Source organism: Hypomesus transpacificus, chromosome 11 (assembly GCF_021917145.1).
Source record: "Hypomesus transpacificus isolate Combined female chromosome 11, fHypTra1, whole genome shotgun sequence".
In the NCBI taxonomy this organism is placed as follows: Eukaryota; Metazoa; Chordata; class Actinopteri; order Osmeriformes; family Osmeridae; genus Hypomesus; species Hypomesus transpacificus.
This window is the reverse complement of record NC_061070.1, coordinates 10,818,683-10,844,883: the sequence shown is the minus strand read 5'-3', so window position 1 is coordinate 10,844,883 and position 26,201 is coordinate 10,818,683. Positions and strand designations below refer to the sequence as shown.

At 46.1% G+C, this 26,201-nt stretch overlaps 1 protein-coding gene across 6 annotated transcripts in view; it reads right to left on the bottom strand.

The window, feature by feature from the left end:
* ldb3a (LIM domain binding 3a) overlaps positions 1–26,201 on the bottom strand; it is a 42,136-nt gene that overhangs the window by 3,724 nt on the left and 12,211 nt on the right. Inside the window, exons 3-10 of one of the 6 annotated variants that reach the window (XM_047028941.1) lie at positions 23,413–23,564; positions 18,440–18,509; positions 15,533–15,555; positions 14,443–14,649; positions 13,463–13,495; positions 11,880–12,046; positions 11,522–11,558; positions 10,333–10,743 (exon numbers count right to left, since the gene is read on the bottom strand). In XM_047028941.1, coding sequence (XP_046884897.1) covers positions 10,647–10,743; positions 11,522–11,558; positions 11,880–12,046; positions 13,463–13,495; positions 14,443–14,649; positions 15,533–15,555; positions 18,440–18,509; positions 23,413–23,564 — 786 coding nt within the window. In that variant the 3' untranslated portion in view covers positions 10,333–10,646. Of the gene's footprint in view, positions 1–35; positions 217–375; positions 710–830; positions 1,193–5,403; positions 5,578–10,332; positions 10,744–11,521; positions 11,559–11,879; positions 12,047–13,462; positions 13,496–14,442; positions 14,650–15,532; positions 15,556–17,150; positions 17,360–18,439; positions 18,510–23,412; positions 23,565–26,201 lie in introns of those variants that run through there. The other 5 variants (XM_047028938.1, XM_047028939.1, XM_047028942.1 and 2 more) reach the window with 5 other exon arrangements.

Here is a 26,201-nt window from a genome sequence, read left to right as displayed (position 1 = left end):
AAAGAGAATGAGTGTGTGTGAGTCTGTTGACTGACCCCCATGATCTTGGTGTTGCAGCGGGCACAGGTGGGGGCGAAAAACTCGCCGTAGCAGTTCTCACAGTAAACATTGTTCTGTTCCTCCACAAAACTGACGTCTGCCAGCGATGTGTGGCAGTAGGCACAGTTGAACTCCTCCGGATGCCAGGAGCGGCCCAGAGCCACCAGGAAGGGACCCCTGTAAACACCACACAGCCTTTAGCTTAAAGCTAGCTACACACGTAAAGCTGACAAACTTAACGACTCAACCGCCGTGTCGGTCTAATTGTCCGTCTCGTAAAAGGAAACCCATCGTTTGGGTTCTGGTTGTGTGCGAATGAAGACATTGCCCCGTTACCTAATGATGTTGTTGCAAGCTCCACAGAGGGCTGTACGGCCGCTGGCAGCGAACCGCTCCGCCCTCTGAGCCACGCCGCGGGCCACTGAGGGTAAGGGAGCGGGGGCAGAGCCGGGGGCAGGGTTGTACGCCGGGCTGGGGGCTGAGGGAGGAGCGGAGGAGGAGGGGTGGGGGATGTACGCTGGCGCAGGAGGGGCGCCCTGAGGGAGCGGTTGGACCTTCATGCTGGTGGTGGTGGTCTTGCTGGGGTCAAACTTCAGGGCGAAGGTGTCGTCGGTGACCCAAGGGGGTCTGTTTGAGGGGTCTGCAGGCGCAGCCGGGGGAGGAGCTGGAGCTTGGACGAAAAAAGAAACACTTAGTCAACACAGCAGCTCCAAGGCTTCCATCTCTTCATCCCATAAAGAAAAAAAACATCCAGAATCATGCTAGGACCTGTCCGTCCTGCTGGTGGCTACCTGGTTGTGGTGTAGGGTAGACACAGGCAGTGCTGACCACCTTGGGAGGGGGCGGTCCCATCGGGATCTGGATAGAGCTCTGCTGCATGGGCGGGGCCGGCTGCATGGGCGGTGGCTGCTGTGGGGGCGGAGCTGGCTGCATAGGCGGAGCCTGATGCATTGGAGGGCCCTGGTACATTGGTTGAGCCTGATGCATTGGAGGGCCCTGGTACATTGGTTGAGCCTGATGCATTGGAGAGCCCTGGTACATTGGTTGAGCCTGATGCATTGGAGGGCCCTGGTACATAGGAGGGCCCTGTTGCTGCATGGGAGGCCCTTGGTACATGGGAGGGCCCTGGTGCATAGGAGCCTGACCATACTGGCTGCAGAGGGACAAACATAATAGCTGAGTGACATTCCCACTATCCAGATGCAGACATGACTGATTGAATCAGTCTTGTAATCACTCGAGACCTCGATTGACATGCAGCAAATCCGACACCGAATAATATATGAAACCCCATAAGGGCTGTACCTTACTACCCGTTAAACCTACAGTAGGATGTCGACTTGCTCATTGTCTTCCTGATTCTGAGCGGCCACTTACGTGAGTCTTACCTGGAGCTCCTCCCCATTCCCACACGTTTAACGGAAAGGTTAGTGGGAGTTTAATGTAGCAGAGAGACCCAGAGAGAGAGAGAGAAAGACAGCCTGCTACCAGAAAGACAGGGTTAGAATAGAGAGCCTCAATCATGGCAGTCAGAGAGAGAGAGACTCAAAATCAACCAGAATACGCAAGGAACAGGTTTTTAAAAACAATGTCACGATGAGAACGGTGGTTAAAAAACACAGTAGGTTAAAAAAACAAGCATTTTTCAAAAGCAGAATGAACGCCATCCGAATGACACACGGCTAATAACAGAGCCAACAGTGACTAGTGAGTTATTCCAGAGGAGGTGGGGTGGTTACAAACACACGTCAGGGGGAAAGACAACACACTATCCAGATGCTGTATAGAGAAGGTGTTATCCGGATGCACTTCCCAACAGCAGTACCTGGATTTTAACTCGGAGCTCTAGCCATTTGCAGATTGCTTCAGGCTGTAGTTATGACGTAGTAGAAAGCAAGCGTTCAGGGGTAAGGTGTCAGAAAAGGCCTTATGGACGCTTTTTCTGGTGGCCACAGACACCTACACTCTATGACATGGGCTGCCCCCTCCAAAATTATTTTATGGCCTCAGGTGTTTAGACATCTCGTGTACTAACTCTGCAGTCTCTCTTGGATCTAAGTGAACCTGCTCAAACCAGGTGTCTGTGTGTGACAGAGGGGATTTATTCATGAAATGTTTTCTAGATCAAAATATTGTATTTCAAGATACCGTCAGTGAAACTACACACACGCAAGTACACCTTTTGACCAGCTGTAGATTGAGCTTTCCTACCTATAATATAACACAACACTCCACACAACAATCACTGCATCTTGTTCCATCGCAGGGGCAACACGCTTGACTATAGCAGTTATACCACACCAGATCACTGAAGAACAAACAACCGCACGCAATCAGGAGCCGGAAAAGGAGGTGAGCCAAATGGCAGCTCAAGAAAAACCATGCAAAAAAATCCACTTCAAATCACCCCCACTGCAAATTGTGAACTGAAATAGTGCCTCCTGCTTTAACTACTGTGGTTAACTCATTGGCGTCATTGGATTATTGCAGAAATTGAGGAGCGACAATATTAAACTGAAGGGCGGATTTTATTTGTTTATTCAACTAAGCCAGTTGTAAGTATATAAACATTGACCTTTTTAGAAGGCTTAGGTTACACCAAGAATTGCGCAAACAGTTGAGTATCCCAAAGCCCAGAATTGAACATGCAAGTATATTAACTTTAAGACTATGAAAATTGTTTATATGGTACAGATAATGTTTTCACTAGAAAACAATAGGAAGTAGGCCTACAATTTAGCAAAACCTTCAACATGTGTTGTACTCCAACAAATACTCATTCTATCAACAGCTCCTTTAGCATAGAGTCACAAAGACTATAATGATTCAAAACAATCATATATATTTGACTTCATCTGCCACATGAAACAAGTAGCTAAATAAGAAGTCAAGCCAGTATGTGGGCATGCGGTTGAGCTGTGAAGTGCAGAGTGAGCCTGAAGAAGCAGGGGATTGAGGAGCTCCAGCAGCACCATATCTAAACATGGTGAACATACTAACTCAATAACCAGGTGATTTAACATTACTGCAGTACAAATCTGGCCATTGCAGGGCAAAGTGTCCATTACTACCAAACTTGACAAATGTATTGTAAAATGCTAACTAGTCGCATGCAAATGTGAAGACTTGCGTTTTGTGTAATGAAAGAATGTAAAAGGTAATTGAATTAAATCAGCTACATTCTTTAATGCCAAAACATGTTCAACCATTAATACTGTGAATGGACATTATGGGAAACAGGTGCATATTAGTTAAACAATAATGAAGGCAGTAACCTTGGCTGCCAAACTCTCACAGTATCTTACGTTGTTGTACCAAATGTGTATGCTAATGAAAATGCTAATGACGAGTAACACAATGTTGGGGAAAGGTCTTGGCCGCCCTCTGCAGTCCCAGAAATGGCAATGGCCATGTGAAAGGAACGGTTGAATGGTCAAACGTCCTTTTGGTTGGTTTAATATAGATGGAAATAAGTCTCTAAACTCCAAAGCCCATAATTCTCCCCTATCCCGTGTACCCCAGCAACTCTGCACACCACTGGCATGACCTATCACTATGTCCAGTGTGTGTGTGTATGTGTGCGTGTACCTGAGGTGTTTGGGTTTTCCTGAGGGCAGGGAAGGCTTTCGTTTGGGCAAAGTTCGGGTGCGGAACACTGGGGTGATAGTCAGAGCTTCCAGGGCAGATTTGGGCGGTTGCCCTTGCTTATAAACGTGGTTTCTTAATTAAAGTCAACAAGAGAGGTCTGAGTGGTGGCTTAGAGCTAGGAACAACCTTCCTTACATACACAGTCATATTTGGAACCTAACAACTCCTGTACTGAATTTACAGTACAGTCTGCTAGAAAATATGAACGACAAGAAATCACCATACACCAAACATCATTGTGAAATATCTTCCATCTTCAATCTCTCTGGCATGAAACACACTCACAATAAATATACTACCCTATCACCTGGGGACCAAACATGCCAAACCAGCTCTACCTTATATCAAACTAATCACCAATTCAATAACTCCTTGGCAAATCCAAGTCATTCGTTTACCCTTCTAAACCTCTGCTCCACCAGACCTCGCGGGATCACCTCCAATCTCAAGGCTTTTACACTGCATGAGCGGCAAGAGCGAAAGGAAAGGGGGGAGGGATTGACTGACGACTGTACCTAGACTGTGTCGTCAGAGCAGATGAGATATGGGAGGCTGCGAGCGTCAGGTGGCGGGGTCCCCCGGGGGAGGCTGCAGGGGCCTCGGGGGCCACTGGCTGTGTCTGCAAGGGTGGCTGCTGGCTGCAGAGGACAGAGTTGTGTTAACATGGCCAGGCAAGACGTGGGTAGGGGAGGAGCACACGGCCCTAGGGGTCATGGGAAAGCACGGCTGGGTTTGCGCTTTATGCTTCGTATGTTGAGAATGTGCTTATGGGCAGCTGTAAGGTTCTAAATGGCATTGCTGAAGAACCACCGATGCAGAGACCTCGGATAGCCCACTTCAACTCTGAGTTAACACTCCCGACGAAATAAATGAACAAATAAACAACGAGATTAAGAGGGAGAGTTATGATGAGGTCGTTACGGGTTAAAGGATGATGGGATTCTGGTGGAATAGCCCTTTTTCACACGAGTCTCCACTGCCATGTGGAAGCTCTCTGTTGTAACACACCTCCGAAACTCTGCAGGCTTTCTTTGTCTTTTTCTCTTTCTCTCTTTCTTGTCCTAAGACATTTGGCCTCCAGGCATGAGAAGGACTTACCGTGGATACTTTGGATTGTATGATCGGTGGCGTAACACTGTAGGAAAATTATTCTTGATAAGCCATTTGGTTTTTGGATCATAAAATAGTTTTGAACCATTTTCAATGATGAGAATATGTGCACAGTAATGCTCTGAAACAGGAAGACAAGGCTCAGTTGTTTAAGCCTTGGGTTTGATTCCACCAACCTTGTATGGAGAGTGGAAGCCTGGTGTAATATTGTGTTACTGGAACATTTATACACGTGGATGTCCTATCCTACCGTTCTTTAATACTTACTTACTATTGGGCCACCTTAAATACTGAGTAACTAAGCCCTGTCACAAAAACAAATGACCCAAAAACAAATTTTATCGAGATCTAACATTGAATTTTGAAGAAAACACATTTCAACTTTTACACATTGAAGATGAAACATACAAAAGACAAGGAACAGGTGAAAATATAAGAACTAACAGTTTCAAAGTGCATTGACAGACATAGAGGCTTTGACACCTTCGTAGCACATAACACAGTGATAGACACATCAAACAGAACAAATAAAATGGCAACAGTTGGTGCCGGGGACAGTCAGATCAAACCAGGCAAACACTACAAACCCACACAGCACATGGTTACCTCTCTGGGACAGGAGCTACAGGGGTTGGTTCTGGACACGGGGCAACAGCAGGCGGAGGCGACTGATAGGCTAGGCTTTGCGTCTCAGGGGCAGACTGATTGGGCAAAGCAGCGGTAGCAGGCAGAGCGAGAGGTGCAGGGCTGGTGGAGACTGGAGCATGCTCAACTGGGCTACTGTATAAGAAGTTAAGTTGCAATGAGAGAGCTGAACAGTCGAGCGTTACTAGACTTAGGCCAGAACATATATATATATATACGCAGAGCCAAACCGTGGTCAAGATTATAAATAAAATATTAGAGAGTTAATATAAGTACAAGAAGACCCATACGATTGTTACTGAACTTCTCATGCAATAAGTGATGATATTGCTCAAGTCAATACATGGATGACTATCAGGAAACACAAAACGTCTGATTGTTCATTGAATCATATGTTTCAATGTTGCCATTTAAAGCACACATGGAGTAAAAACTGGGTCAAAACTAGAGTGCCCCTTGTAAAAAATAATAAAATCGATTTCCTACGAGATAATAATACATTCACCTTTGACCATCTCATTCTGAATGAGTCATTGGAGAACATACAGACTAGGGGTAGGAGGGGCCAGGCCTGGTAGTATTTCTCTCTTAATGGGAAACTGCCTCTGCTCCAACATGTATTGATTTGGTCCATAATAGGGGATGATTAACTAACTGTGTCAAGACAGAACGGCTTCATCAGTCATGTCAAGGGCCACGGAAAGAGCAAGTGGAAGAGGTCACTAATGACTGAGCCCAACCAGGCTATAGATCTGATATATTGTACAGTATCATTACTCTACTTACACAGTCTATAGCACTCAAATTCATGACTGCGTTATACATAGTCAGAAACTCATAGTGCATTTGGAGCATCTGGATTGTCCTGTAGAGTAAAAGATTAATCATGAAACACAACAGCAGTGACGTAAAAGGCGACAAACGTAAAAGCATGACCACACGGTGAGCATGGCAGTTTATGAGTGCACACAACTCGTGTAAGAAAAATATCAAAGAGAGCAAGGGTCTGCTCCCCAAGAACGTAGTATTTTGGAACAACCCAATTGGCTTGGTCAAGGGGCAAAAAACCATTCAGTGATTTACTGAAGGGCGGAGGCTAAGGCTTTCCCCCTCCAGACTAAGGTAAGTGGTTGGTCCTTGAGAACGGAATGAATGCAACGCCCAGTGGGAGCTTCCCAGACAGAGTGGGCAGGGTCAGAGAGAGGGCAGCAAGCATCTAGCAGCAACAAGCCAGGTGGTAGTGGACCGATGGCTGACTCTTGTTCCCTTCACACCTGGACCTCTGCTTCTGAACCTCACTCACATACCACACACACTGATGACTAGAGAGATATACCTTTTTTAATAGTAGAATGATCAGAAATAATAAGTAGGATTGGTATAAATAATATGCCAACTATACAGTATCCGTGGGGAAATGAATGCATTCTCTTAAGATTGAGTTTCAAGCCAATAGCGTTTCCCCAAACAACTATCCAGTATATGGGAGCACTTTCAATAAATAGGCTTCTTGCAAAAGGCAGAAATAGAATGTCCCATGTCATGGCGGTGTGGAACAAGGAGAGGGAGCTCAGGACATTTGGTTCAGGTGGTCATCATCCCTTCATCACTTTCTGTGGTGAACTTGTGAGGTTTGGAACTACTCCTAGATTGTGGTCATGCTTGATAAAGATGTTTTGGTGCATCTTTGAATTAAATGTGCTGCATGAGGATTGGTGGCGTCAATGGATGAGGTGGGAGGATCTACACATAGCCAGGTGATTGGTGCTAGGAGTGAACGGAAACTATGGAAGTGGCATTGAGGGAGTGCTACTATATGAGGGAGTACCTCCTTTCCTCCACTTGAACCCTAATCTCAAATGTTCTGTCAAGGCACTTCTAAAGAAAAAGAAAAAAGGACTTTCTACAGATAACGACACTTCCTCTAAAAAACTATACCCTATCTACTTACGACTTAACCTACTAACGTCCTTCATAAAACGCACACACACACACACACACACACACAGATACGGAGACACATACAATGACCCAAAAACAGACAGGGGTTTACAAACAGACATACTCAACGTAACTAAGACTCAACAAAGGACACAAATCTACAAAACAGAACAACCCTTTCGCCAACGTTTTGAAGTATGGCGAAATCTGACACATCTCTTTTAAAAGATGAATAACTTTGGAGAAGTTAAGGGCTTAGAACAAGGTATTGGGCTTTGGGGACCAAGACCACAGACAGGAGGGGAGGGACTATGAGAAGATGGAAAGACGGAAGGTGACCTCAGATGATTAAGAGATGTTAGATAGCCACATACGTTCATGCCTACGACCTGTAACTGCAAAAAACTCTCAATATGCCATATGTTTTGAGCCACAGTGGCAACGGAACCGTTTATAAGTTATACACAGCAAGGGAACATTTGAAGCAGCAAACCTGCAGCTAAAGGTCACGTCTACTTGGTACAGTTGTCAACATTGGGAAAGTGTGGTGCCCCATTCCAACTAAGACACAGCCAGGTTAGTGAAGCAGGTCTACGGCCTGAGGCCTCATCTACCAGTACGCTCTGCTTTTCATTCCCTGGGACAGACACTCCAGGGTAGGCATGCAGGCAAACAATGGGCAAGGTAGGGGAGCAATGGTTAGGGCAGGTATCCTTTAACCAAGGAGAGGATAACTAGCACGGGCGAAGGACACTAGCACATATACCAAGGTCTAAAAATGTCTGACAAGCTTCCATTAAACGAAGGGTGAACTAGCGAGGACACAAGTATAAGTATGAGGACGCATGAGTTATCCAGGCGGAGCCAAGCTGTTAATACAGGATGACTGATATCTAAAGAAGATGTAAGATATGGTAACATGACACACTGACTGACTGACATAATGGGCGAGACACGCCGTGGAACACGATGGTTCAGACACACAACATGAGGACAGACATTGAAACAAACACACCGTACAACCCTCACCTCTGTGCCCTTCACCTAACAGTAGGACTTTTTACGTCAGAATATTAAAGTAGCACTCATTTACCATGTGTGTACAAACACAAATGTAAGGCTATGTATAAAAAGACATAAAACTGAAAAGTGTTTCTTTAGGGATAAAGAAATACCCTACCATTTATTAATTTAATGGAGGTACTAATTATAAATGCTATGACAAGTACACTATGATAATGAAACTTTTGCTGAAAGTTCTATGGAAGGTACCCTCAGGTCTCGATAAATCTGGAACAAACCATGTTCGACAAGCATGTAGGGAATTATGAGCACAAAAACCTCTGGAACTCCAACTGTCTGACAAGGATAGTGAAATGAGACGCAGGTCTATGGGAGGGACTTGCTGAAGCCACGGTTTTTCAAAATGACACCAATCCTGATGCTTTATCGTTATCTTATCATCTGAGGGGTTTGGTCACGACGGAAGGTGGGGAGGAGGACTAACAGAAGGCCAAGAATAAGGCCAGGCGGGAGAAGAAAGGGGTTGTGTGTGTTCGGTCAGAGAGCCTAAAGCCCGAGTGTGGGAAAGGAGCAGGAGGGGAAAGAAGAGCCACGGTGAAGAGCGAGAGGGGGTCAGCCAACCCGAGTCACAAGCACTCTGAACACACTCTCTACCCAGCATGCACTGCATGCATGTGGACATATCTCTGTGTGTTTAAGAACGGGCGGGGGGGGGGGGGGGGGTATATGAATGTGGGTGAAGGTAAGGGTTTGGGTGGGGAGGGGGGTTGCAAAAGGGCATGCCCAGTTAAGAGGGCAGTTAGCAGAGGTTTCCAACTGTTACAGAAAATGCCACCAAGCCAGGCGCCAGCAGAGCCAACACACCTTTCCCCTTCTGTGACAACCAGACAAGCAGAGTTACCTTTCATCTGGCCTTTTCAGCCTTGGCCTCACTCCACGGCTCTCACTACTCACAGACTTCACTTCACGTTCGCTTACGTCCTATGTCCCTCTGGTGGGATGACAGACGTCCAACAGCGGATCATCTGGTGAACGTTCTTCTGCCTAGTTATAAAGGTCCGCTCAGCCACACCTGAACTGTAACTCTCCCTGTCTGAAGCCTAGACGGGAAGCGAACTCATCCCTGTATAATGGCCTGTGTTCATTTCAAGCATTACTTCAGTTCAACCCAAGGTAATGCCGGGATATTTTGTCTTTAAGACCAAATGACGTGTGTGGACATAAGCAAAGCTATAACGGGGAGGAAATGTACATCTGTGTCTTACATGACGATGCAATAGAAGTACCATTTGATTATTTGTAGTGTTGTGCCACAGTATGTCCGCATTTACCTAGGCCAGTTTGTGTTAACGTGTCTGACCCCACATGATTTTGGTCTTTTAAGCTGTCACCATTCCACTTCACCATTCCCAAAGAATCCCTACATAATCTGTTTCATTCTGTCTGTGAAAGCAGATGGATTCACCTCACGTATGGCAGAGTGCCCATGTACTATGGATAAGCTGAAGCCTGTTAAACCATGATAGTCTTATGCAAAGATAAATACCACGTACAATCCATGAAGGATTCAAAAAAAGTATAAATATCTACTCAAGTCTTCGTTATGATATGAATACCATCTATGTGTGTTTGTCTTTATTCTCTAATTCTCTAATGCTGTGTAGTCTATCAATATAGAGGCTTTGCTCTCTCAACATACTTGCTCTCTAAGTGATTCATGAGGCTTAGTTATTTATGTTAAACGTGAATTATATTCAATGGACATCTGAAGGCTTTTAATGGCTTGTAGTTTATTTTGCTGAGGGTTCAAAATAATTGACTACAACTAGGTTGTCATTTATCTCCCGCCAAAGAGTGCGCCAGCCTTTCTTTCTAAGTAAATAAAATATCTATAATGAGAAAGCAACAAAAAAGCCAACTCCACTATTAGTTTGTTCCATTCCAAGTGGCACTGTATTTATTCATACACATCACAATGTCAAACTCATATGGTGACTTTACGATAAAACTCTAAACAGCACTGATGCTGCAGTGGCTTTTTTACAACTGAGAACTCAACTGCCATAGCCTAAACAAGAGCTCTAATGATCTTCATTCCAACGTGAAAGGGTTTGAACACTTTATCTCCAATTAGGTTTCACATTCGGACATCTTCTAACCTCTCTTCTGCAGTCCATCTCCTACACCTGCTCTATCTTTTCTGGTTGCCACCAATTTCCATCCTTTTTTCCCCCCCACCCTTATTCCGGGAGATTGAGGATTTGCGCAGACAAGCCATTGTGCCAGTTTTTCAATTTGGCAAATCGTGGCCCCTTGACTTCTGACTCAAACCTTTCTCTGTGGCATGAGGGAAAAAGGAAAAGAGGGAGAAAGGGGGGGAAAAAGAGGGGCAAAGAAAGGGAGAGAAGAGCAGGGTGAGTGATGGGGTTTAGGGGTCAGTGACTTCCACTCCACCCACTTGAGTGCTGTGAGGGCGTGTGGATGGGGGTTCTGCCGCTAAGTAGCAACTAAGCACGCCACCCCCTTAAGGGAGGGAGGGGGCCAAAAGGTCAACTATGGACATAGGTGTCTGAGATATGAAGACTATCTTATGAAGACTACCTTATGAAGATGACCTCAACTCTGTGTTGATAGGATTTGCAATGTTATGAAATGTTTATTTTATTTAACCTTACTTTGACCATTCTTGCTCTGATTTAACCCATAGAGTCAAATAACTGTAATTATATTGGTATTGGCATTATTTGGTTCATGTTAATACACTGTTCAGTTTCCCATTTTCCTTTAAACCATAGGCGAATTAGCTTTGATTGTTTGGATAATATTTAACCCCCTACACTACCTAAACTCTATGTTGATAAGCTTCGTCATGTCATATGGCTCATGGGGACTCCTTCTCAAACCTTCCAAGTTCCACACAGAGAGCAGGGGTTGGGGGGTGAACCTGAAGGCTGATGGGACCTCGAGGTGTCCCTTGTGTGTCGGGCTTCGGCTAACTATCAGCAGGAAACGCTGCTCTACTGTGGTCAGGCCTGTGCCAATGGTAATGAATGAGTGGCCTCAAACATAGCCTTCCTTCTGGGCCACCTGCTGGTTGCTGCTGCTAGCTGCCTACCTTGACCTCATCAGAGCTTCCAGGTCTGGGTCTTGCACTGCAGGAGAGGAAGAGAGAAAACACAGAGGGGGGGGGGGGGGATTAGCATGATCACATTGATAGAACTTAGTCAACATCTAACTATACAAATACCCACAAGCATGAACTACTGAAGTTCCATGGGGTGTGTGTGTGAGTGTGTGAGCGTGTGTGTGAGTGTGTGGGTGTGTGAGCGTGTGTGTGAGTGTGTGGGTGTGTGAGCGCGTGTGTGTGTGCGTGCTTTAGAGGACCGACACTGATTGTTTAATTGAACAAGATGAAAAAGCAACACGGTCAAAACAAACCGAAAAGACGTAAGGAAAGCGGAAGGTCTACTCACTGTACTCTGTTCCCGTGATGTGGGCCAGCATGCGGAAGGACTTGGACTGCAGCTGGGTGGCACCGCGAGCCCAGTCAGCCATCTCCTCGTTCTTGTCCCGAGGCTGGATGACAGCCTGATACACTGGGGAGGCACTGTCTACAAGACGGTCTTTAACTGGGAGCGTACTGCAACCACAGAGAGAGGGCCTGTCCGTTTAACACTGAGAAGTGGGAGGGGGGGCCTGCAGGTGTGGCTGTACGGGGGGATGGGGAGGAGCTTGTGCATTGGCGGGGGGGGAATCGGGGAGCGCTCACGTGTACTGTTGTTACAGATACCTTTAAAGGATGGTTTGGGTGCACTCGCAGACATTGTTCTTGCACAAGGTACGCAGTAAAGGCAGGGTTTAAACCTGTGAGTGCTGAGAACCAGCCTGGGCTATCAAGTAGGAGAAACTTGAGCAGTTCTTCTTAGTTCAGAAGCTTGCGTGTGAAGCAGTACGTCTCCAGAGACACTATAGCCTTTTGCATTTTCTCACCGGAATATTATTATTATTATATTTCAGATATGCATACAGTACAAAACAAACATACCCATGTACAGGAGAAGGAAAGAGCTCAGAACGTTCAGTATTGTTGGTTGCCGTGGCGCCTGGTCCCAAATTAGGGCTGGTCAGGGGGAACATGCATGGCCACAAGGTGGAGCAGCCAGGGAGCACGCTCAGCTGGCTGTCATTGGGAGGATGTGACCGGGTGTCCCTCCTCCAGGAAATACATCTAAACCAGTCGGATTTCACTACCTATCCACCTACAATCAGTTCCATCCAATTAGCAGCCTACCCATTAGCCTATTTCCTGTGCGTGGGCAGTAAAGGAGACCTCGTCATGATGATGAATGGACGGTTGAACTGCTGCACTGACAAAGCATTGACTGATGTGCTCTGTCACCAGGCGCTGAATGTTTGGTGTGTGGAGGTTGAGGTAGAGGATTCATGACACGTCAAGGCCAAAGGAGATTTGCAATGAGAACTATGTCTATGATTCCACGTCACGTCAGGTGAACAATATTTGACTTCACTTCAGTTGTTGTTGATTTCAAGGAAAAATAACAGTGCAAAAAAAGTAGCTATATATCACTGGGGATTTCCATGCTATTCAACACAACGCAATTCAAGTACAATTTTCCGTTCAAATGAAAAATTGGTTGTTAGCGGTCATAGACCCACTGACACAGATGTGCGGAAAAGGCAATCAATCATCAAATCATCATCGATCTATGGCTATATCACTTTCTAGTTCCTCTGTGTACGGGTTCAGTCAGCCATCATTGCATGTAAGGTGCAGAGGCCATATCTGTTCACACGTTCAAATTCAAACATACATATCCCCTTCGGTGTTGTTACCTTGCACGCAGACACAAGTATCCCCCAGAAACCAAACCGACAGTCTTCATTCAGAGTGAGAACAGGATAGTTAGAAAGGGAGAGGGGTTAAGAGGCCGGGGCGGAGGACAGGCAGAGATCGGGGTGGAAGAAACGGACGAGGAAACGGACTCAGCATACAGAACCAGCCTCCAGGACAGGCTGCAGGACAGACACTACTTACGCAAAGGGGGAACCAACAGCTAGCCCCTCCTCTCTGTGAACCAATGGGAGTGCAGGGATGTGGGGCCAAGGATGGATGATTGGATGGATGGATGGTTTGTTGGATGGACAGGGGTGGGAGTGGGGGGCAAGCAGCATGGCGTGGCAGGGGGGCGGTGTGGTTTGATGTGGAGGAAGACATTATGAATTAGACTTGGGTCGAAATCATGCGTTGAACTGAAGGAGTTCCTTCAAATGCAAAGAATCTGTTTCAATGTATCGTTTCCGTATAGGGGTTGTAACAATATAAAAGTGATGTTTGTACATTTTGTATTATCCATGAAGCTAATTTGTGTGTATGTTTGGAAAAAATGCAGATGGCACATGGCAAGGGCGTGACAGTACAAAAAGGCAGTGAAAAGATGAGGAAAGGACTGGTGACTGCTTTGTCTGGATGATCGTAAATAGCACAAACCGTCAGTCTGGACAAATACGGAAGCCTGAACAATTGGACTATTGTTTCTTGCTTTTAGAATTTCAGGACACACGGTGCTCTCGAAGCTCCGCCCCAACGTTTCCACATGGCGTGAAGCTATTCTAACCTTTAACAAACCTTCAACAAACAATCCCCTGAGAGAAAAACCTATAAAACAAACCCCACATTTCCGACAAGTTGCCTCCATCAACAGCCTATCTGGAGGATCCAACAAAAGAAACTCACAGGGAATTCCTATCCCGACAACCTCCGAAGAAGAATCGGCGTGTCTGTGGTGCAATAATACCTCCTGATGAGACGCCCAGAGGACGTTTGGAGCACAGCGCCGCTAACAGGTTACCAGTCTAGGTCAGCATAGCACAGCCAAAGAGAGGCAGCTAGCCTAACATGCAGACTAGCCTTGGGGGGGGGGGGGCAGAAAAGGAGAAGGAGGAATAAAGAGAGGCGGAGGAGGAGAGGGAGTGCGGCGAGAGGGTGAGTGGGGGGGGGGGGGGGGGCAGTCTTACCCTGGCATGCCCTCTTGTCCCTTGCCCTGGGACTGTCCGGCAATGGCGTCCATAATGGCGTCCTGGGAGTACATGCTAATTGGCGTGTTGTACTGGGCGTGGATGATGGTGGCCTTGCCTCCTGGGCCCTTTACTTCGATTGGCTTGTGGGTGGACAGGGCGGAGTCCTTCAACACGCCGGGGTTGAAGTTGGGCATGTACTCGTTGCTGTGGGGGTGGTGGATGTGGAGGGGGGGGGGGGGGTGGCAGGGGGGTGATGGTCAAGGTGAAGATAAGGAGGAGAGGAGGTGGACAGAAAAGAGAGGGAAGGATGGGAGTGGAGCAATGGGAAGTGAAGGAGGGGGGGGGGAGAGATAACGTTAGGTGGGGCGTGTGGTGATGGATGTGTATTTTGGGGACAAAAGGGGGGGATTTCAAATTGCATGGCAACATGCTTTCTCCATCTGTAACCAGCAACCACAGCACAGCTCATGTAACTGCAGACACTGTCTCTACTCTCAGGTTCCATGTTATACAGACCAGGCTTCTCAGGCATGCAGAGGATACCTCAGCTAGGGGTTATAGAATCCCACACATATACAGCAAATACATAATTAAAAGATATATTTATCCAAGCAATTTATTTGGAGACATATTCATGCTAATATAATCTGAAACAACCAGATTCATAATTTAAGTTTAAGTTCATTGAAGCTTCAGAAACATGCAAGGTAAAATACATCACTTAATGGCTGTATGCACTGAGCTATAACTTTACTGTTCAAACTACAAAATTCAAGGCAAACATCTATGCTAACTGGCATCTCCTTCAATTTCAGAGCAAGCTAGGACAATGCATATTTATTCAAAACGGAATTCCAGAATCAGAGCATGCATATACTCATTCCAGGCCAAAACACAAACACACACACACACACCCTCCAGAAGACTTGAGATTGTCACAACTGTTTCACACACCTGAGAGTCTGATACCAAATCATGCATGTTCACCAATTTCTTTTTTTTAACATAAATTGACACACACACACCACCGTGTGTGCGCACACACACACACACGACTACACCACATCCAAGGTGGGAGGATACTAACTTGGCAGGAGTGTTGGTAATAACCTGGGGCAGCGGAAGGGAAAGAAGGAGAAATGAAAAGATTGTGATTATCAAGACTTCCACACGATAACCGGCCCTCATAAGGTCACGGAGTACTGAGGGGAAACAGTGAAGAACAGCATTTCAGAAGAGGGAATTAAAGGAAGATGAAGATGATCCTGGGTTCAAAGGGAACTGGCACCAACAGCACCAAATAAAGAAAATTAAATATTTCATCCACTTCCCCAGGAAATAAGGCTTTTTAATTTATGCTGGTCTAAGCCTTTCTTGTTTGAAAAATAAAAAAGTATCTATTTTCAATAAGAGGAAGCTCTGGTGAGAAGGCATAACATTCAAAGAACAAATGTGTAAAAACAAATGTGGCTGACTATTAACCTAAGGGGATATGAGGTTGAAAGGCAGAAATTGAGAGATAAAAAGAAGGAGAGAGATAGAGATCCAGATATATGGGGGCGCCGGTATGTTTCGAGGTTGAGACCAGGTCAGGGAAGGCTAGAACTCGAACCCAAGCATTCCATCGCCTTTTAAAGCAACAACAGGAACAGGTGCTTCACCCACTTCTTAGTGAAACAGTAACCTTATCGCGCCATGCCATTGTGAGGACCCCAGGCCCACAAGATGTGAGGTCAGCGCACTGGCTTTCTGGGTTCGCTTGCCAAGGCTGACACTGCAGTACATGTCACATCGCTTGGAAATGCATACTGACACTGCCTACACATTTGGCTACTTGTGGTTCTAGAGTGACATTATGCAGTCTACACATCGAGGGCCGCTTTTTGGACTCTGGCTTCAAAGACATAAACAACAGGGGCTGCTGAGTTCTCTGGTAAGCAGACACGAGCGGATCCATCCACAGATCACTCGAATTTCATCTCCATCTTGGCCCACGAAGTGAGCAGTGGTTGGGGTTCATCTTGTCAGATAGGTGTGTCAAGGCTTGTGTCAGGGGTTGTCGCAGCTAGGGTGTTCCAGCTGAGGGAGACACCTAATCTTTCTCGGGCTTGTCGTATTACCTGAAGGAGGGGGGCCACAGCCTGAGCCAGGGGCCTTTACAGGCTTGGGGGGCTGCTACCTTGCACATTCCCCTCATGGGGGTGGGGTTGGGGGGCTAAAGCACCTCCACTTCTGGCATGGAGGTGTTGGTGATACTGGTTTTGTCAGCAGCTTAAATCCGGAACGTTCTGAGGCTCTGTCCGTCCCAGAGTTTGCAGAGTAGCTGGGGCTAGGTTGGGCTTTGGAGTAGAAGGAAATTGCCCTTGTACACTTACACAGTCTTCAATTTTCCAAAGAGCTATTATGGGAATGATGTGCTCAGAGGCTGATGATAGAAATTGGTATAGATTAAGAGATTTAGAATGCAGATCATAGGTTGAAATCCCCCCCCGCCCTGTATGTCAATTTGGACAAGGCATCAGCCAAATGAATACGTGACATCATAGATCCATACTACTTTAATGGGCAACTTCCATCCACCTTAACCCCACTCCAGTCTCAACACGGGGCTAAGTCTCGTCCGACCACCCCTCCTCGCTACCGCTAACTCATGTATCAGGCACCGTACCAGGCACCACAGCCTGCTAGCTGGTTAGCCTACGTACCCCACCGGGGTGCCTGCTGCCGAACCCTGCCGGAGCATGGCCATCTCCCTCAGGGTCTCCTCCGAGTACAGCCCGATGGGCGTGTTATACTGCCTCCTGGCCCCATCGCTGGGCGTGTGCCTGGCGGTGGGAGACTCGCCGAGGGCCTCTAGTGAGCCGGAGGAGGTATTCAGGGCCGAGAGGCTGCCATTTATTTGAGCTGTTTGACCCTTTGGGAAGGGGAGGGGGGGTAGGGAGAGATGAGTGAGGCAGGTAAGAGAGGAGGAAGAGAGGGTGGTAGATTTGTGGTCAGAGAGGGTGCAGAGGAGGAGACTGTAATGGGTATCAAAGTATTTGTCTCAATCCTTTGAGGTTAACTCAGTGTTTCTCAACCCTGGGTTAGGACCACCTGGCCTGAATTTATTTAAGGATTCTCTCTTCTGACACACCCGATTCCAATGGAAGGGGTCGTTATCAGGCTTCTGCTTAGCTTGATGACAACCCGTTCTTATGAATCCGGTGGGGTGAGAAACATTGGTCAAACTGCACACAGGTGACAGGTGAGCAGTACTGGTGCCGCCACAGTACCCCATGCCGCCATCAGAGGGCGGTAGGACACTTAGAATTGTCCCCGATGGTGACTTGAGGCTGGGCTCCCCACAGAGTGTGAAATCCTGAGAGGATCAGGCTCCAGCACGGCCCCCGGGCCTTTCCCACAGTCCCCAGAGCTGGAGGTGCTACGAGCGCCGCTGCAGCTGCTCCTCAAAGCCCTCCTCTCAGTAACGCTGCAGCTCGGCACGGGGCCTCTGCCTCCTCACGCCTCGGGTCTACACCCAGACCAAGGCTGTGCTCGTAGGCAGAGCTTCAAAAGGGGCAGTGTGTGTGTGTGTTTGAAGAATATTGAGTGTGTAAAGGGTGTGTGTGTGTTGCTTTGACTGCATGTTCAGTTTTTGAGTGTGTGTCTATCTGTGTACCTCGCTGAGCAATGTAGACACTTATAATTGTGATGAATTCATTCCCAGAGTGTCTATTTGAATTTATAGTATGTGTGTGTATGTGTGTTTATGTGTGTGTGTGTGTGCTTGTGTGCGCATCTGAGTGTGTGTCATAGTGCTTGTGATAGAACTTGAATTCCAGAACTTGGGAGGAGAAATCTGTTCCATTGGCACATTTAAGGACTTCTATTTCCATTTCCCAGGGTTGCTTAGTCATGTGTGTGTGTGTGTGTGTGTGTGTGTGTGTGTGTGTGTGTGTGTGTGTGTGTGTGTGTGTGGGGGGGGGGTGGTTGCAGACAGGATGCCCGTGCCTACCTTCTGATGAGGGATAACAGTTAAGGGAGAGTCGATTCTGGGGTTGCCTTGAGGGACTGGGCGTTTTGACCTGCAACAATACAGGAAGATCAATTAAAAAGAACTGTCAATAGTTGATTTTGACCTTTATATTTACTTTTGTCAAGTTTGATCAAGGTTGTATACAACAGGGTGCATAGCTTATAAACTATGCTATGCACAGCCTCAATTCTGGATCAAGAGTCAACACCACATTCGATCATTACAAGCAAATGCCAGAATTTAACTGAAACAACTTTAATTTCATGGTCTGTCTCTCTTCTGCTTTCAACTAAATAAAAGAGAAGCCCAGATAGAAAGAGAGGGAGGAAGGGGGGGGAGAAAGAGAGAGAGAGTTCGAAGAAAAGAAACAGAGAGGGGAACAGAGGGAGGGTGATGGTCAGTGGTGGTAAGAGAGGGGAACAGAGGGAGGGTGATGGCCAGTCATGGTAAGGGGAAACAGAGGGAGGGTGATGGTCAGTGAAGGTAAGCGATGGTGAATGATGGGCTGAGGACCGTTTTCAAAGAAATCTGGGTCATTCTAAGGGTAGTCATTAGTGTCCCATGGTCCCATTACCACCTCAGCCCATGTCAGAGGAGACCCAGTCCGACCGGGGGTCTTCCGTCTTGCATGTCTGTATCGTACTGCAGACGGAGAAGTGACAAATAAAGCACACTTGAATTTAATGACGCTTGGACTTTTGTGTGACACGACATGTCTGTGTTGGAATGACAAATAAAGCGAATCGGAACTTGTGTGTTACTGTGTGTACATCAGTTCTCTGGGTGTGTAACTGTGTTGTGAGGATGCACAGGGGATTTACTGTGTGTTGCCGACAAGCTGGACGCGGAGGGGGGAACAGGGAATTATTCTACAGAGCTTCTCTCCTCTGGAATCAGGAATATTGGTGTTGAAGTCTACATCAAAAAACCCTGCACTCCCAGGTCAGAAGGGCCAAAAGGTTAATCCACTATATACATTTTAATCACCTGCCCTACAAAGTGATTATTGAGGATTACTGGCACGAACAATGCATCGACATCCGATTCAGAGAATAACATTTACAGTATGTGCGTGTCCAAACTTTGACAGTTGCCATGGATTAATCCACTGTATCTGGGTGAAGTGCTCAGCCCCTGACCCAGATCCAGAGGGATGTGAAAGACTGACTGGATGTAGTACATTGATATTGCTCATTGAGTATTACTGCCAAGTGGGTCAGACTAGAGGGTCAGCAGACAAAAGGGACAAGGCAGGTCAATGTCTGCACTGCAAACACAGAGATAGAGGGACATCTTCTTCCTAATGAGACATGGAGTGGCTGTGCAGTCACCTTAACCAACAAATGAAGTAGAACTGTAATTAAGACAGTTACAGGAGAGGAAATCCAGTCTGAATCAATGTACTTGAAATCTACTGAGTGTCCTTACTGGGTGAAGAGGTTGTGTTGTGCAACATCCTGTTTAGTTGTCTGGTGCTTTGACTCCAGCTGATACCGGGGTGAACCAAGAAGGCTGGAGATAAGTGTGTGCTAGAAAAGTCATCAGGAAAACATCAAAAGCGCCCGATAAGTATTTCTAAACATACACTGAAATGGGCACATACACAATCCACTGGTTCGATGGTTGTCGCTCAAGCTGGCACCCAAACAAAATCGATTGGTATTGTTTTGGGACTAGGTCGGTCTTGTGCATTCTGTCTGCCAGCCACACAAAAGTCCAACTAAATGGCTCCGGCATTCAAACCAGACTGCGTATTTTGTTGATGTTATCAAGTGAAACTACTTCTGAAAGCATAACCTTTATTCTGACCTGTGTCTTGAAATACCTCGAGAATATGTGATGAAAAACCAGACATCACAGAATACAGTATTATATTTAAAAAGAAATAACTGCGTTCAATTTCAAAATAGACACATGGATTTCCGTTAGATTCTCACAAAGCCTTCTTGCAAGGTTCTGGTAAAAGAAATGTCAATCAGGTCCAGCCCTGAAGTAGTTTTGAAGCCTCTACTATGCCTCCAACACCTCAACATGTGGCTAAACTGGGCCGCGGGGATGGGCATTGTGGGATAGCACTGCACTACTGACCCTAGTGTTTCATAATCACAAAAAGTATGCGCACAGGGTGAAAGGGGGCAAGTTTCTCTTTTCAGAGGTTTTCCATTCTTCCCTACAGATGAGTGAACGACAGGTAAACCTCTCTGATCTCAGGCTAGATTTATGGGACCTGAGAGATTAGAGCCATTTTAAGCAAGGCATCGCTGAAGGATTATGGGAAAAAAAGGGGTCTGGCCCAGGATCCAGACACACGGTGGGCCTGCTGACCCTCGCATGCCTGTGTTCTTCAAGCGATCTCAGATTTTCTCACATTACACAAGATGAGGCCAGCTAGGTAAATTCCAAGCTCAATGCACTTTGCCCAGGTTATGCCAGTGGGGCATTTGTGTGCCTTGCTAAGTGTTTTCAAGGAACCTTGTGATTTTTTCTCTCTGGGGTAAAAACAAACTGAAAAACATGAAGAAAATAATTTTGGAAAAGAGGTGGGGGAAGGGGGGGGGGAATGTAGAGTGAAGAAAGATAGAGAGCTCTCCTTTAAGGGAAGACGAGGGTAATCTTGGTAAACGTTCAGCGGGAGACGGAGACGGAGGGGGGGTCTCCTCTTGTATCAGTCACACAGCGGGGGGAACAAGGGCCTCATCGATCCCCAGCCTCCTCTGCCTGTGTTCCTGCAATCATTACCCTGATGGAAAACGGACGGTGGAACTACCGCACGAGAAAGGTGGGGGCGCAGAGAGAACTTTTCTGTATGAATCAGTGTAGATAGAGGGAAGGGGGGGTGCACCTTGTCACAGCACAGAGGCAGCAGACAGACAGAGACATCACCTGACCACTGGAGTTGAAATGCTCTTTTTCATCCGAAGGTGTTAAGTGCTTTTGAAAACATTTGCGACGGCATGCATTAGGCGTGCAATCATGAAAGAGACAGAAGCTCTTTTCTCCTGTTCGTCCTTCTTGTCAAAAGTATTTACAGAGTAGCTTGTCAGTACTACAGCCTGTTTATTTTACCAACGATATTGAGATTGCGTGTTTATTTTGGTCAAAAATAAATGCCACCTTAAGCCAATCAAGACTTAAGATTGGAGTCTGCCATGTATGCCAAATGTCACAAATGATCTCATCATGAATAACCTCACATGTGTGTCTTTGTATAGTTCCTAAATGTAATAACAGGTTGTTGATCATTTAAATGCTGTGTTTACAGATGTTTTCCAGGGGGAACATATTGCCAGTCAACCCTAACCAGTTGAGAGCACATGCCCTTTGTAATCAGCTTCTAGTGCCAACAACATCAAACAAATCTATTAAGACCCTGAAGTCAGGAAGACTTTGAGTTAGGTGTTAGTCAGGCTCATGTTGAACCATGGGATGCAAACAGAGAGGCGAACTGGCAGTGAACTGTGCCTAAAAAGGAGATACTTTAAAGTGGGCTTTTAAACATGGCTTAAAATGCTTACTGACCGCGTTTGCAGAGGCCATATCAGACAAGAGACATCATCGGTTGCCAAAAGCCCATCCCATGGCGAAAGGAAATGGGACTTATGCTAGAATGGACCATATTTCAGGAGACAAACTGGTGGTAGCCAGTCAACTGTGGGATACGACAGAGCTGTAGTGTCCTGAGCAGGAGTAAAAGCCATCTGTCATGTTAAAGTCCCTTGTCACCGCTGCTAATTGACTTGGAGATGAAACTGGGCGAAGAAAGCACTGTGACCTTTTCCCAGCTTGCACTTCACCACAGCTACCCATCCCCCTCCGCAAACACTATCAAGTCGTATTCAGGGATGAAGAAACCGGATGAAAACAACAAAATAGAATGGCGCCATCACAGTCTAGGGGTCCCCCATGGTAAAATCAATACCGAGGTAAGATCTGAAAAGGAGGCCAAAAGAAAATGTCCAACTAAAAGTCAGAACAGCGCCTGAGCTGCGTTCAAGCGTCAGACTCCACAAAGAAGATGGAAAAGGATGTGTGCTTGTAAACCTAGGCTCTGATAAAGACTACGGTAAAACAGACTCTATGCTGTTTCGGTCTGTGTGTTGGTCACGTAATGAAGTTATTAAAATGGCCCTGATTGTTGGGTTAAAGGAGAACAGGCCCTCCCCCAAGTTCCCTCCCATGTTCTTTTGTCTCCATTACCATGTCCATTTAATTGGATGATTGGTCGATATTGAGACTGTCAATCATTCATGATATGGCAGTGGAGTTATCCATGTCGATATACATCTCATCGGGTGCCCCAGCTATATTGAGGTTATTTTTTTCATTAAGACTTTATCTTGTCTGCAACCTTGGATGTGCTAATATGCAGTGTGAGAGTGTGTCCATGTGCCATCGTGTGTGTGTGTGTGTGTGTGTGTGTGTGTGTGTGTGTGTGTGTGTGTGTGCGGTATCAGACTGCCACAGATCAATAGTGGGGGGTGACTCTTTTCGAGTCACGCCTCAGAGCAAAAGCAGATTAAATGTAATAAAAAGATGACATGGGGCAATGTGAAGGACAAGTAAATCTGTCACCCTGCTCTCGCATTCCTGTGTCTGTTTGAGTATATGTGTGTGTGTGTGTGTGTGTCTGTGTGTGTGTGTCTGTGTGTGTGTTTGGGGTGGTTACCCCTAGGAGGAACAGGAGTATGTGTAATGGGATTTCAAATGTAGACTACATTGTTTTGACAAAGACAATTCACAAGGGCAACTCTTCAACATCCCTCTAATGCTATAACGGGAGTCCTGTAAGACAGGGGCAGGAGGAAAACTACTCTGTCACTTCCTGCCTGTTTAAAATGATGTCCAAACTCTCTGTCTGACCTTAGGAGATGGAGTGAACAGGGAGACACTTTATCCATGAGCTGGTATCATGGATTGTGTGTGAGTGTGTGTGTGTGTGTGTGACATCATACCTCTGCATTGTGAGGGCCAGGTTCAAACTGGCACACTTGATCTTGTTCTGGGCCTCCAGGTGAGTCATCCCGTCAGTGCTCACCCCATCGATGGCCACGATGATGTCACCCTGGTTCAGGTTTCCCTGCGCTGCCTTGCTCCCCGGAGTGATCTGCATTAAGAGACCCACACGCACACACGCACACACACACACACACACACACACACACACAGGCACACATACGCACACACATACACACACACAAAGGTCAATATTGTTTCGAGACTTTCTCAATTATTTGATCCCATTAACAGCTAGGCAAATCTCCTAGTTGCTTAGCTCTGAAGCAATTAGATGGAAAAGATTGAAGAAATGATAAGTAAGGAATGTGCTGCCCTCAGGCAAAAAGGCACGGCTTAGTAAGTCCTCCTGGAGGTGTCAGTCCATCCATTCAGTCCTGGTGCATACAACCAGGTACCAGGATGTATATACTCAACACCACGGCTCTGTTAGTGAGCAATAATCCTTCCTTAAACGTAGACAGCTTAATTAAAAAACAAAACCAGGCTCTGTATCATAGCTCAAGGCTACAATATGCCACGGGTGGTGACTAAAGTAAACAAACACACAGGAGTATTTGCACTTGTTTTGTTAGCTAATTGCTCAATTTATGACTCATTTACTGTAATGCTATTGTTTTGAGATGGAAGGGTTGACATCAACAGAGGTCAAAAAGTACCCAAGGGGATTCCTGACACTAACATTGCTAAGCTAATTTGGGGCTAATTTTAGGTTCAAACTCATTAATCCACCCGAAATCTGATTGTTCTGATGATGAAAAGTTGGAGGAATGGTTGGCCTTCCAGCTCTCTCATTAGATAGAACTTGCTGACCCTCCATCCCTCCCTCTCCAAACCCTTCCTGTTTAACCCTACGTATGCTCAGCCTAAGGTTACACACCAGCTGCTCTCATTCATCAATCCAGCAGGAACCAAAAATATCTCTCCCGCAGGCCATCTCCTCCCCGCTCACCTCTCTCTTCTCCCTTCTCCCGTCCTCTCTCCTTGTTCTCCTTCTCTTCACCTCTCCCTTTTCTCCTCTCCCTTTTCTCCTCTCCTGGTTCTCCTCTCCTGGTTCTCCTCTCCTGGTTCTACTCTCCCTTTTCTATTCTCCCTTTTCTCCTCTCCCTTTTCTCCTCTGTTCTCCCTTTTCTCCTCTGTTCTCCTCTCCTGGTTCTCCTCTCCCTTTTCTCCACTCCTCTTGTCTACTCTCCTGTCCTCTTCTTTCCTTCTCTTCCACCCCCAACTTTTCACCCCTGCTCTCTTTATTATTTCTTTCACACAGGGGACTCCGAAATAATGAAAGAGAGAAAGAGCATGAGAGAGACAGAGAGGGATATATCAAGAGAGAACAGAAAGTCATAAGGAATGACCCATCTGAATCCCCCACAGTAGACGCATAGCCTTATAAAAGTCAGGAGATGTCTTATACATTATTATGGTTCAAAGGTCCTGTCAGGTGGTTTCGGGCGTACTGCCATTAGAGGTTAGGTGGGGGCTTTCGCAGTAATATAAGCTGGAAAGACTAGTTTTAGTTTTGTTGAGCTGGATTAATTTGGGCCACTTGCCAAACTGCTGGGAAGTGGTATAAAAAAGACAAGACTTCAGTACTTCGAAGTTTCCTTCAAGTTAAATTGAGGCATCAAACAGCACATTAAAGTGTTGTGTTGACATGTCTCAAGTAATCTGTTAAATCCGGTATCAAACTGAACTGAAACAAATCTGAGATCTTGACAAGACTAAGACACTCCCAAAGGTCTTAACAAAGTTGTTAATGAGGCCAGTGATTGAACTTTTCAAATCTCAAATCCCCCCTAAAAAAGGGAGAAAAACATGAAGATATTTTGGAAGGACAGAGACGATCTCATCCAGATCTGTTCCCCTTTATTCCTCTCGCTGTTTCTCCCTCCTTTTATCACTATCACTCTCCTCCTCTTACTCCATCTTTCCCAATTTATCTATTTCCTCTCCCTCTCTCTCCATTTCTTTTCCTCTCTCCTTCTTATTCTCTCCCTCTTGTTACTCTCTTTCTTTCCTTCTTTGTCTCTCTCTGCCTCAATCTCTCTCGCAAAGACCAAACAAATGGATCCTTTCAGGTCTCTGGAGAGCTCCGTTATCATTGAGTGTGTGTTAGCCAGTAAGCACTGAAACAAGTGTGAAGGGCTAATTAAATTCAAACATACACCACTAAGGAATTGGAGCCGGTGTTGGAAAAGAGATTTGATGGCTCAAGGGGATGAAATGCCCATGAAATGAACAACGGAATACTGGCCAGAGCAATTACATTTCAATCGTCTTTTGCTTTTTTCAATAATCCCTCAATAAAGCCATGCTAAAATGTTTTAATTCCTTTCTGATTTCTTTGTTTTGAACTTTCTTTTCTATATGTTCAAAGTCCACACTTGAACAATGGCAGCAAAATAACTACGAAATTACTTTTACCTAATCTAGAAGAAATGTCTTCAATGTCACCCTGAGAATCGTTCTGTAATGAAAAGACTAGATTTGAAGTTTCCTTCAGTGATACCATCAGTGAAAAGCTGCCTCCCTGTCTATTCAACATCTTTCCCCTTGCTTATCTCTCTCTCAACTCTCTCTCTGTGTCTCTTCCTCCATATCTACCTCTCAAATCCGGTCTTCCTCGGTCGGAAGAGAGTTCAAAGAGGGCCAGTTATACTTTGGGTAGAATAGCACGCTAGCAAGGTTCCTTATGACACAATCCTTTCACCTGCACTGCTATCTGATGTCC